This window comes from Kogia breviceps, chromosome 5, assembly GCF_026419965.1.
Source record: "Kogia breviceps isolate mKogBre1 chromosome 5, mKogBre1 haplotype 1, whole genome shotgun sequence".
Taxonomy (NCBI): Eukaryota; Metazoa; Chordata; class Mammalia; order Artiodactyla; family Physeteridae; genus Kogia; species Kogia breviceps.
In genome coordinates this window covers 108,502,201-108,516,297 of record NC_081314.1, presented here as the reverse complement: position 1 = coordinate 108,516,297, position 14,097 = coordinate 108,502,201, and the positions used below count along the sequence as shown (strand labels likewise).

General features: G+C 34.6%; 1 protein-coding gene across 3 annotated transcripts in view; it reads left to right on the top strand.

The window, feature by feature from the left end:
* EPHA3 (EPH receptor A3) overlaps window positions 1–14,097 on the top strand; it is a 356,916-nt gene that overhangs the window by 272,721 nt on the left and 70,098 nt on the right. For 2 of the 3 annotated variants that reach the window (XM_059064498.2, XM_067034877.1), the window contains 3 exons: window positions 2,345–2,507; window positions 10,213–10,315; window positions 11,018–11,085. In XM_059064498.2, the coding sequence (XP_058920481.1) occupies window positions 2,345–2,507; window positions 10,213–10,315; window positions 11,018–11,085 (334 nt within the window). The remainder of the gene's footprint in view (window positions 1–2,344; window positions 2,508–10,212; window positions 10,316–11,017; window positions 11,086–14,097) is intronic. The other variant, XM_059064499.2, reaches the window with a different exon arrangement.

Below are 14,097 nucleotides of genomic sequence, written 5' to 3'. Positions count from 1 at the left end.
AGAAGATGGGAGTGGGTAGATAAGTTTGCCTCACATCATAAAATTGTGATTCAGTAATGCAATTATAAAAAATAGGTACATGATTATTTATAAGTAGAATTTAAGCCATGGTATTTCATCACTCTAAGTACCACTTATTTCTCCCTGGTTATAAATTATGGCTAGGTTTGAAAGCAAGGTGTATTCAAATCTTATCATTAGAGCTGGGTGGTTTTATAGCTACTAATATGAACATGACATATTCGTGTATCTGCTGCAGTTTACAAAGTATTTTAAAATGAAATAAAAACAAATTGTGAGTTGATATAGTTTATATTTATAGAATACTTCTGCATACATTATTTTGAGCTGTCTGATAATCTGATGAAAGTGAGCAAATAGATTCTTTTACAAATAAGAAAACTGAGAGTCGATGGCATTATCTGAATTTCTCACAGCCTCACTGCTAATAAACATTCGATCTTTGTTTTGAATTCTGGCAGCCATGACCCCTCATGTAGTATGTTTTCCCCTGTATTGCATACCTTCCTCTACATGAAAATTGATTATTTTAGAGATATGAGAATTAGTGGTATGGTCAGTTGTCTTAAAAAAAAATGTATAAACATTCCTTTGCACTATGTAGTTATTCTGTTTATTGAAGTTAATGTATTTCACAAATGTGATCCCATTTTTTTTCATACTGCCCCCTACAGGGAAAAAGGTATGTCTCTTTCACTGAAAGAAAGTGAGACCTTATAAACCTCATTGTGCCAAAATCATAGTATAAATAAGTTACCTCCTAGCTTTCAGTGATCCACTGTGGTACTGTCAAGTACTCACTTGATCATGATCTTCTCTTTTTAAAAGTGTGACAAGATAGACTGGGCAAATATAAGAATCCATGTTTTATAGATGATACAACAAAATAAGAAGACAATTAATGATGCACCTTAGTTCAGACTGGATAGCAGATCCAGGGAACACCCAACTTGTAGATCTATGAAGCTGTTTCAAAAATACTACTGATCTACCTTCATATCTTTTACAAACATAAAGCATTTTCTGAACTTATTTCAAACTCCACTAACAAAGCACGATATACATCCATATTTTAAAACAATATTAATTAGTGCAAAAAAAAAGACTGAATCTATTATTCTCTAAGCATTTTAAATTTGATGGATATTTATGTGTAATATTATTTTTAATATACTTTATATAAAAATTTTTTATGGCATACATTCATAAATTTTAAAATTATTTCCAAATATATATATGATGCTTAGAAATATTTTGAGCATTTTGCTAGAATTTAAGCTTCACAGAGTCTAGCTTTCTTGACTGTTTAGTTCATTAATGATGATGAACAGAGCCATGTCCTGGGTATATGCTTAATAATTTTTTTTAACACATGAAATAATGATTTCCACAAAATAAATATATTCAGCCCTCTTCATTATTTATATACTAACTCAAATGCTATCTGATACATAACCAGCATTTTTAACTAAAAAGTATCTATAACGCACTACATTTTTTCTGTAATATTTTATTTAGTTTTGGTTGAGGATATGCATTGTTCTATATCACCCACTCCAGGTCCCACACCAGGTACAGGGATATTCCACCATTACTTGAAATTAGGTGACCCATAAAGTTCTCATATACTAACGTATGTTAAAGGAAAAACACAATTCCTGGAAGTCAATTTTCGTAAACAAGGCTTGACACAAAACGTCTTTACAATTAATGTGCAGAGTGAATCTCCTAATGTACAATGTAAATCCTTTTGGGAAATATTTCTAGACTTTTATCTGAAGATTTTCATCTCTAATAAACCATAGTGACTTAGATTAAACACAGTGCAAATATAGCTGATACTAAGAAAGTTATTAATGTAGAGTTTATACATAAAACCTGGACCTTTTTAAGTTTAATATTTTACAGTTAATGGAAATATTTTCTGAGAATCAGTAGGACATTCCTGTTAAGTTTAATTCAAGGGGGTATTTTCGTCTTTGTAAGTTTATTCTTGGAATTAGACTGAAGCTTTCATTCAGCCTCAGCTTTGAAGAGAACTTATTTTCATCCACATATTCAGTAATTGGTAAAAATGAAAACTAAATTTTCCTGCATTATGTGCAGGCAACAAATTATTTTATCCAAGTTGGGAAATTCTGTAAATATTTTTTGCTTAAAAATGCCTCTATTACGTTCAGAAAGTTAAATGATTGTCACCTCTTTTATCTGTCGTATGAGCTGTGTTAAAAATTTGAAAGAATTGGTTTTGAGTCGTTCACCTTTTTACCATTTGACAGCATTTGGAAGATTCGATTTTAACATGATTTTTCTTACCTCAAAGCAGGAACAAGAGACAAGTTATACGATTCTCAAGGCGAGAGGCACAAATGTTACCATCAGTAGCCTCAAGCCTGATACTACGTATGTATTCCAAATCCGAGCCCGGACCGCAGCTGGATTTGGGACCAACAGTCGCAAGTTTGAGTTCGAAACTAGCCCAGACTGTACGTATTTTTTCAATATAGTGTATGGGGGAAAGGGCTGTTGCAAAGGTGTCTGATAATTCATTCTCACTCTAAGTTTTAGCTAAATGTGATACATTGAAAGTATAACGCTTGGGGGACATTTAATTTAACAATTTTGCATAGCATTGGGTCTGTTTACTTGTGTTTGTGGAAGTGTACATCTGTGTGTGTGTGTGTGTGTGTGTGTGTGTGTGTGTGTGTGTGTGTGTGTGTGTGTTTCTCTTTTACAAATCGAACATATTCTAATGCCTGGAGTGCTTCTGATCTTCTATTGGCCATAAATTCCTTTGAGGATCATTATTTAATATGGTAACATTTTAACTTCTAGTACCTGTTAATTCAGATATTTCAGGTTCATTGTATGGTTCAATGAACTACAAAAAAAGAAATGTGATGATCTATGAGGAACTTAATATTGTTTTAATCCTTAACACATTTAATCTTGTATTACTTGGAGGTTAAGGATTTTCTAAAACTGATTCATCATCTCATTCACATTCACAAGTAATTTGGTTGGTCCTGTGTGTCTGACACTAAATTTATCTAAAATTGGCAAACATTTTCCCAGTAACATTCTGATTTTCTTTAAATGCATTCACTTCATATTAGAAAAACCCTCTGCTAAAATATAAGTTTCAAAAGGGAAAATCATGGCTATGATAATAATATAAAATGAACACAAATTAAAGATTTTATTTAACTTATTAATTAATGAAGAGACTAGTAAGAGAGTAAACTGGTTTAAAGAGAAATTTGAAGAACAGATACATATACATACATATTTGTATATGTTTGTGTCTGTGTGTATGAGTGTGTAGACAATCAGGAATACTTAAACAAATTGGTTAATCTGTCCAAAACTGGTTGATATACTGTAAGACAATAAGTATAATGATTGGGATCATCTTTTCTAATGCACATAAAACAGTCATATCTCTAGTGAATATATCATTCTAATTGTAATGAAAAAAATCATATATATAACTATTCATTGTCAACAACTAACTTCATAGTTGCAAAACAGGCCAGGAAGACAATCAAAGATGAACACCCTTTAGAAACAGATTATCCAGGGAGAGTCTGACAATGCCTAGTACTCTACCGAAAGGGCACCCAGTAATCCCTTTTGACAGTTCCAATTTGCCATTTCTCCCTGGCATCTATATTTCCTATTTTCTAAATATTTTATTGATGGTATAAAATCACATTGTTATTGGTATGGTAATATTTTTGGCCCAAATTTCATCCCTCATAGAAACATTCAAGATTAACAAAAATTATGAAAGTTGTTTAAGTTAATATGATAAAGTAAATATTTTATGGCACACTTTTTGTCAAACAATTAGAAATGCTGTTTATAATAACAAGCTCTACCTTCTACAGGGTATAATAATCTAGTGTTAGAAATTATTTTCTCACAGCTGAAACATGACAATTCTTCTACTCAGAGGGCTGCCATCTTCAAAAACATAAATCTACACAGTTGGCCCTCCAGATCCACAGGTTCCACATCCATAGATCCAACCAACCTTGGATCAAAAACATACAAAACTATATCCAATATCCTGTGATAACCCATAATGGAAAAGAATATGAAAGAATTTGAAAAATAATCTATATATGTATAACTGAGTCACTTTGCTGTACAGCAGAAATTAATACATTGTAAATCAAGTATACTTCAATAAAATTTAATGTATATTATATAGATATAATATATACAAAAAAATTCCAGAAAGTTCCAGAAAGCACAGCTTTAGTTTGTGGCAATCCAGTAACTATTTACATAGCATTAAGTTGTATTAGGTGTTGTAAGTAATCTAGAGATGGTTTAAATTATAGGGCAGGATGTGCTTAGGTTATATGCAAATACTACACCATTTTATGTAAGGGACTTGAGCATCCTCAGATTTTGGTATCTGTAGGGGGTCCTAGAACCATTCCCCCTTGGATATCGAAGGGGATTCAAGTCTCAGATGTGGAGACTGAACTTCAAGACCTCTCCTAATCCTCCTGTGATGGAATTAATATGGAGAAATCACTCTTTGAGGACATTAGAAAAAATTGCTGCCAAATACCATGGAAATCCATGTGAACAAGGTTTAAAACAAATTTAAAATTTTGGATGACACAATAACAAAATATAATTGCAATTTAACGTTTGTAATTCTAAATCTTTTTGTAAATTTTAAGTGGCGCAAAGAAAGTTCTTTGTTTTGAAATGATTATAGATTGAATTTCTAAAAACATTTAAATAGTTATTGGAATTAACAACAAAACCTAGATTTGCTGTAGCAAGAGAGATCACAAATCACAGAAATATAAAAATCAAATGTTTATTATATCATGCGGTAGAAATTAGGCATATTGGGGGGGCAAGAGGGGCAGAACACCACTAGGTAAATATGTATTATATTGATGTATATTTTGGAACATCAGTCTAACTTCTCTTGTTCTTAATTAGCACTTAACCCTATATGATAAATAAATTTGCAAAAACAACAACAAATTCTAAAATTTTAATATGATTCCAGATTTACCACAGATATAGTTGTGGTAGTGTTATACATGATCATCTAATGAGGCTTCAGTGTCTGAGGTTTAAGAAATAGCCCATTTAAAAACTTCAGGGTTTTAGGACTTTTGCAAATAAGTTCTATATTTGCTATATTTCCATTGATTGATAGAGCAGATGAAAAAGACCATAGAGAGAAAGGGAACTTTTAAAATATCCCTCCTCTCCTTTTATAAAAATCTTTGAGTTGCACAGTTTGATTTTTTTTTAAAAAAATTAGTTTACTCTTACTGCTTTACCACAGAATTCTTCCAGACTTTAAATATAAGTAAATATGGGTTTAAAAAGTACCTTTTGTCTTAAGGGGAAAAAAGACAAAAATCAAAACTCTCCATTTTTATAAATCAAAATGATATATTCATAAAAACTCTAAGGATTTAAGAGTCTTATTTTTGTAGATTGATATTTTAAAGGTATTTTTAAAAGGCTCATGTTTGGATTTCTTTAACAGTTTGCTGCTTTTTCTAGTTTTTACTATTTTTTAATTATAAAGTTTTATTCATAACACATAGTAGAACATAGTGTATTTCTACCTGGAATTTAATTAGCATTTTTTGATCTTGTTTACAGTAACAATATAGAGGCACAGTGGATTATATATTTTCCTAAGTGCTTTAAAGTTTCTTACTATTTACGTGTCAGTGCTTTACATTTATTATCATCATTTTACAGAAGAGGAAACTGAGGCATAGAGAGGTTATGTAAGATTTCTAAAGTTATACAATTGGTAAATGATCGATCTGATTTTAGAACCCATGTATTTTTGTGACAGTATGTAAAGCATTTTCATAAACATTTCATTTGATCCTTTTCTGTAAGCTATTAAGATACTATGATTTCCTTTTATCCATGGTCTAGGACACGGAGTTTTATATGTTTTTGTCTGAGGTTGCATAGCTAGTAAGTGGAGTCAGTGAGCCTAGAATCTCCAGATTTTGGAGTACTGATCCAGTGCTGCTATTGCATATTAAAAAAAAAAAAAAAGTCATGCTAAAAGTCCCACAGAAAGCATAGAGTGTATATGAGTAAAAGGACTTTCCTAGAACAAAGGTGACATCCACCAAAGCAAGAAGTCCCAGACTTTAAGAAACAGTGTGGCATGTCTGGGAAAACAGGCAGTCCATCTGTCTGGAAAGCCTCAGTGGGCAGAAACTGAATCCAGAGTGTGTGCTTTGTGCCTGAAAGGCAGGCACAATGTAGGAGTTAGAGAAAGAACCCTAGAGGGAGCTGCCATGTATCGGGATGACCTTGACAAGCCCACTTCAACTTTCACTGCTTCAGCTGCCCTGTCTGGAAATTGGGAAAGATCATTGTGCATGACTCAATAGGGTTTTTATGTTGATTAAATTAATTGTTGTTTGTAAAGTGCTTAAAATATTACCTGGTATAATAGTATAGTAAGCACTCGGGGTGTGTGTGTCTGTGTCTGTGTGTGTGTTTGTTTTGTGTTTAAATAAATCATACATAATTTGAACATCCAAGGAATTTCCAGAGCAAAAATATGTGGGATACAGCTGAGATTTGGAAATGGAGGATTCTACTGGATATTACTATTCAAGAAGATTAGCCCAGGGACAATTTAGTGAGCACTCCTAAATGTTTCATACTGCCTTTTTGTTGTTTTGAATGAATAGGTATGCGGCAACTTTAATCTCTTGGACCCTATTTTTAGGGGACATTAAGAAAGCCTGACAAAGGTAGAATGGAATCATTATATAGAGAACTTTATATACCAAGATTAGATATGCATATGTAATTTTGCGGGATATGGAGTACTTTTGCCAATTCTTTACCGGGAAAATGAAATAATAAAAATATATAACATTTATTAAACCCTTATTGTATGTTTAGCACTGTTCTAAGTGTTTAACTTGTATTAACTCCTTTAATCCTCACAGCAATCATATTATTATGTCACACAGCAGACTGGTACAAAGCTAGTCATTCTGGTTCACGAGAACGAGCTCCTCGCCAGTCTGCTTTAGGGAGAGAGAGTGGACAGCATGTGTAGGATGGACAAAAATTGGAAGAGACTAGAATGAGATGGAGCAGTTTGCTTGTGGGAAAACATATTCAAACTGAATTCCTAAGACATAATAGGTATCAGTTTTTGCCAGTATGCCTCATGAAATTATTAGACAACTGTAGAACACACAATTTAATCAATACTATTCATTCAAATGTTTGCCAGTTCAGTAACAAGAAATGATCTGATTTGGTTATGTGCTTTTAGATGGTCTCTGGGATTCATAGATATTTAGAGCTAGAGGAAATTGTAGAGAGGTCTAGTTTAATCCTATCTTTGACAAGAAAAGAAATAGAGAATTCTTTTTTCTATCATGTTTCCTCTCCCAGTTTCACTGACATTTATTTTACAAACTGGCTAAAATTTTACCAGCGAATTCAGAACTTGCTGCTCTTTATAGGTTGCTACAGTATGCAAAGTGAAAAGCATGAGATAAAGTGATTATTATATGTTCATGGAGCATTACTGAATTACAAGGTTAAGTTATTTTACAAATGATTCACAGATCTATAGCCAGTGGATAGGAATGTATCAGTCCCTGTCTTCTGTGAAGCAGATATTAAGGTGGAATTGTGTGAGCTTCAGAGGGTGTGGGGATACAGATACAAGATAAAAGGGGAGGAACAGAAATGGCCAAGCAGAACCTGAGACTGAGATGTAGGGCAGCCATCTATGAAGACAGAGATAAGGCAGAGAGTTGAGGAGAAGGAGCCTCAGAGAGCAGTGCAGCTCTGAGGGTCTCACCAAACCAACGGGGAGCCTCAGCATGAAGATTGCCCTTACAGGACCCCTGCATTGGGCGGAAATGGCCTGGCTCCAGTCCCCTTGCCATGTTTTGTCATTGAGGAGAGCGTGGCTGCAGTGGATCCTGAAGGTGCAGCAGCTGCTAGCTGTCTGCCCACTGCAGGCGTGGCAGTAGGGAGATCCTAGCAGGCACTCCCACAACTGCCATGGTGGTGTAAACAAACAATAGTTTTCTGGTGGCAAAGAATAAAGTGCTTGCAACAGTTTATATTATGAGTATACCATCTTGCCACACTCTGAGTTCTTTTTTTCAGGTGCTTAGAAAACTTTTAACAGCCTATCTGCCATGTTTCTTTATTTACATCATTTATTCCCTAAACTGCATTATTTTAGAGAAAAACTTCCAACCTTCGATTTTCATCAGGTTCAAGATGTGATATTGGCTTCTGGAGAGCTGATAGTATAACTAAACCCTCTCTTCTGAGCTTTTCTTTCGATACAGCACTGATTCATTTGTTTAATCAGCATTTACTACAAAAACAATAAATATCGAAGTATGAGTGCATGAGAGGGAATGTTCCAGGAACTGTATATATTTTAGAAAGTGTAGAGATTAGAATGCTTATGGATTTTGTTAGCAGATGAGCCTGGGCATTTAGGCAGAGAACAGATCCTAAATGGTTTTACATGCATTTTATCCAGAAAGTGATGGAGAGCCCTGCATGAGAATGACGTAATCAAACTCATGGCTTAGAAGGAATACTCTGGTGGCCAGGTAGAAGATAGGAAAGGCCTGCAAGTAGAGATCCGTTGGGAATTTCTTATTGTAATCCAAGAGAGAAGTGAAGACAGAAACGAAAATATTTAGAAGAATTTGGTGATTAATGGGATATAGAAAAATCAGGAGAGGGAGAGGACAAGGTGACTTTATATTTACGGTCTACATCTTTGCTACTCAAAATGCTGTAGTCTGGAATCAGCAGCATCACTGGGAGCTCATAGATATGCAAAGTCTCGGTCCCCACTCCAGACTGACTGAATCAGAAACTGCTTTTTCCAAAAGGTCCTCAAATGATTAATGTGAACATTAACGTTAGAGAATCATTGGTTTAGGCCAAGGGTCAGTAAACATTTTCTGTCAGGGGCTAGAGAATAAATATTTTAAGCTTTGTGTACATACAGTCTCTGTTGCTCCTACCTAACTTGGCTAATTGTAGCATAAAAGCAGCCACAGACAATGCACAAATAAATGAATGTGGCTGTGTTCCGATGTAATTTTATTTATAGACACAAAAATTTGAATTTTATATAATTTTCATATATCACAGAACCTTCTTTTGACTTTTTGCAACCATTAAAATAATGTAAATTCTTCTAAGCGTCTGAGCTATACAAAAACTGCTGGCAGGGCTTCCCTGGTGGCTCAGTGGTTGAGAGTCTGCCTGCTAATGCAGGGGACACGGGTTCGAGCCCTGGTCTGGGAAGATCCCACATGCCGCGGAGCAACTAGGTCCGTGAGCCACAACTACTGAGCCTGCGGGTCTGGAGCCTGTGCTCCGCAACAAGAGAGGCCACGATAGTGAGAGTCCCGCGCACCGCGATGAAGAGTGGCCCCCGCTTGCCACAACTAGAGAAAGCCCTCGCACAGAAACGAAGACCCAACACAGCAAAAATAAATAAATTAATAAACTCCTACCCCCAACATCTTCTTTAAAAAAAAAAAAAAAAAACTGATGGCAGGCCAGATTTGGCTCCTGGGCAATTTTTGCCAATACCTCATGCTGGTGAGTGAATGAGTGATGGGCCCTCTACAAAGATAGGAAATACAGGGACAGGAACAATTTGTTGGTAAGATGTGTTGAGATCCATAGGACAGGTATTATACCACCTTTTAAATAAATACAGATACTGGTGACTAAACAAGCTAATAAGAACGCTTTTATAGTTTCATTCTGGGAAATCTTACCTATTGTCTATATTTCTCTGATAATTACTGTTTATTTGATGAGTTTCTTGCCAATGAGTATAGAGAAAACCAGTCCAGCATATTTTATGCAGTAGATGCCCATATAGTTTTGATTGATGTCAATGAAAGCGGAGTATTTATCTTATTAATACTAATTAATCTAATTATTAATCAGAAATTTCAAGTAAAATTATACAAAATGTCTATCTTTTACACTCAGTGAAGAATTCTTTTTACATTGTATCAGACAGCAAGCCATATTTTAGGTAAAAGCAAAATAAATAGGACTTAATTTGTCAACGTTTTCATGTAGATGTTAGTTATGATGTGTTAATGCCTGGTCGTTTCTTGTTTTTTCTCTCCAACCTCACAGCTTTCTCCATTTCCGGGGAAAATAGCCAAGTGGTAATGATTGCCATTTCAGCGGCAGTAGCAGTTATTCTCCTCGCAGTTGTCACCTACGTTTTGATTGGGAGGTGAGTTCACAGAGTGTCTTATGACTTACTTTCATTCTTGCATTGCTTGCTCCCCTCAATTGCCACTAAAATCTGAAAAGTGTGGTCAGTAAAATATTTTACCAATAAGAATGTCTCCACTTGTATTGTAGATCTTTCTTTTTTTCCTTCCTTTCTTTTGATTCTCCATCTTTAGTTTCGAGTTTCTTTTTTTCATTAAATTCTTGCCCCAGTCTCCAACACCCACCACCTCTCTCTTTTGACCTCCCTCTTGGTTTTTACTTTCTTTTTTCAATTATCCCTTCTCTCATCAAATACACCCCAGATTTCCCTGACACTTCCTCACCCAGAACACTGGTAACACTGCACAGCACTAATCACTAACAATGGAAACTTTACCCTTCATTTATTCTAACAGCAGTCGTTTTTTTTAAAAAAAATACTATAAACACTTTCTAGGGCCATTATAAAAACTGAACTGAAGGGGCCTGCACAGTGGGGAAGCATCTCTCCATATCTCCTCATTAGCCAGCTCTCCAGGGTCCCCAGAGAAAGAAGCTTTCTCTAGAGGATTTAGAAAATATGAAGTCATTAAACTTTCACTAAAGCATTTAATTGTTTGTGCAAAACGCTTTATTTTTTTGTGCTTTGTACATTCTGAACATAGATAATTGTTTTAAGTATATTTGCTTTCTGTGTTCTCTTCCTTTGATTTACCTCTAGGTTTTGTGGCTATAACAAGTCAAAACATGGTGCGGATGAAAAAAGACTTCATTTTGGGAATGGACATTGTAAGTTTCTAAACTATTTGTTGCCGTTTGGGCTTTACCATTTCAGTTTTAGCAGTTGTTGATTTGTAATTGGATAACTTCCCCCATGACAAAGAGAATTCAAAAGTAGTTGTATGGGAAAATTGAGCAAGTCAAATTTATTTTAAACAGAGAAGGGAATCCACGGCTCTGCATTAAGTAATTTTTACATGGCTGCATTTCAGCATACTTAAGCTAACGTGAAGGGTAACTGGTGGTTTATATTCAAGTAATGCACGTGATGGGGAGTAGATACTATAGTCGGCTCTGCATGGCTGAAAGGCAAAGCATATCTTCAATTTCCTTATTACTAACTATTTGCTAAAATCTAAATAGGAGCCTTTTCCCTTTCCTAACTGCCAAGTAAATATAAACAACCTCTGTTTATGTGAAAGGCTTACTCCACTTTGTCAACCAACCAGGGGAGAGCCTTTAGAATAAACTGTTTATTTTGGAGTTACATGATATCCAACTGGTAGGAAAGCCAGGGCTTTTGCCCCTTATTTTACTACCAATCAATTTAGTCTGTTTTTAATATTTCTCTGAAAGAAATACTCTTTTAAGAAACAAAGTGTTTATATCTAATAAAAAGACTCACTTTTTTTTTTCTTCTGGTGAAACAAATCATTCCAGGTGTTTTGCTTTTCCAAACTATGGCTGGATTATTGTGGCAATTACTAATCATCAGCCTTAAAGGGAATAGCATGTTCTCAAGGAAATTAGTACAGAGACCATACTCATGCCTATAAGCTCTCAAATAATCTCAATGTAACTAATATCGTCTTGCAAGCATTAGTTTCTTTGGCTTTCACTTTTGCTTTCTGAAAACAGCTTTCAGTTCAACATACTTCGCAGTAATTGGCTTTCCATATAAAAGTTGTAGCTTTACAGTAAAAACCTGATGACCTGTTGCTACCATGTAGGAGGCATATAGTAGATTGAAAAAAAAAGATGTTTTCCCAAATGTAACTTGAAGTAGGATGGACAGAATGGCAGCGTTTGCAGAGAGCACTGTTTGTTTTGTCCATCTCATTGAAGTCATTGTAGAATAATTCACAAAAAAGCCCAAGTGTCACCTTCCTAATATCAATATCTCATTCCAGATTAGTTAGGTTACCAACTCAAAAGTCTTAAAAGAGTGCATGAACAAATCACAGGATATTTATCTAGCTTTTTCTTCACAATCCCACAAAACACTGAGTCACATTCACCATGCATAAATTAACCAGAGTAGTTGCATTCCTGTGGATTAAATTGTTCTTAATCTGAGTTGGACAATCGATGGAAATATTGTCTTTAGGACAAGACCATATTGATTTGGTTCTTTATACAGGAATTGTACACCTCATGAACTTGCAGCACTGATAAATTTCTGTGTGCCAATTGTAAGCAGGTTTCTCTATCACTTCAATCTGCTTTAGCTGTTGCTTTTTATGGTGAAGTTTGATGAAACTTTAATTTTCTTCAAATGCATAATATCCTTATGATAGCCAAACAAAAAAGAAATGTGTTTTATCCTAGCTGCAAGGGCATAAAGTATATGCATGTCATAAACTTTCTGCATCTTAATGCTACAGCTGGTTTATTTCAGACCATTTATTTCGTATTACTTTGAAAAGCTCTAGCTATGAACTATTCCCTCCAGCCTTGTTACAAATCCTATAATATTGCTTCAAAAGGAAAGAAATGTGTTTCACCTCCTAAGATCCTGTCCCCTTGCCCTCTCTGGCTGGGCCTTTTTACTTTTTTGCTATCCTTAGGGCAACTCATGCTGGTAAAATGGAAATGTAAATTACTGTGTTTGCACAGAATGAGCTGTAAAGTAGTGCACTTTAACACGTGTGCATGTGTTTATTATCTGGTTTTCTTGACACAGCCCAGTTACTCTGTGTGTTGCCCTTAATTATTGGTGTGAAGGGATTATGTGCTTGCATCCTGAATCACCTGATTCCTGGAACCTCTGGGGACAGCAGTTAAAAATCAGCAGCCAAAGCTCCCACAGTGAACAGACCATTTTGCTTGGAGATGTGTGCGTGTGTTTATACTTGTATTGTTTCCCTAAATGCCATGCAGATAGAAAAGCAATTTACTTAACTTTAATCAATCACAATTAATTGATTGATTTTATTTGGGAATGACTATTTAATTTTTAGATTAGTTAGTAATACATATACTCTCTAGGGCTGACAGGAACGGAATGGTAACTCTAGAGCACACTTTCAAGGCTGTTTGAAGCCAGCGCTTATTTAAAATGTTTGAGACATTGTTCCTAACAACTCATTTTATAATCTTCTTTGTCAATTCCTTTCTTTAATTTAAATATAGTTGATTTACAATATTATATTAGTTTCAGATGTATAGCATAGTGATTCAGGATTTTTACAGATTATATGCCATTAAAAATTATTACAAGATAATGGCTATAATTCCCTGTGCGATAACATTATATACTGTTGCTTATCTAGTTTATATGTAGTATTTCGTATCTCTTAACCCCATACCCCTATTTTACCAGTAAGTCTCTCCCAAATTGATTTCCTTAAGTTCAGCAAGGTAAAATATTTGTGATTGTTTACCAGAAAAAAATTTCATTTTCACCTTTTCTTTTTTCTTCACCTTATTTTTAAAAGTGCTATTTTTTCCCTTGGAAAGGAATGCTAGATTTTCTTACCTTACTATTTCCTGACTTTACTATGACTAGGGGAAAATCAAAATTGGATGATCACATATTCTAGCCTCCATTTGACGTGTCTTCTTTAAAATGTAACCAAATTGACTAAACAAAAAGATTCTGAGAAGACTTCATTTCCTAATGTCTTTTATTAAATCTATGGTTACTTTTACTGTTTTCCTTACCCCAAAGCAAGAAAAGTATGATAGCTTTCCTTAATCTGTTTGCTTGTTTCAACAGTAAAGTGTTTTAGTACTGATAATGTAGAAAGAGTTTTAGTGTGATAATAAATTATAGTAGACCACTGTACTAAAGAGTGACTG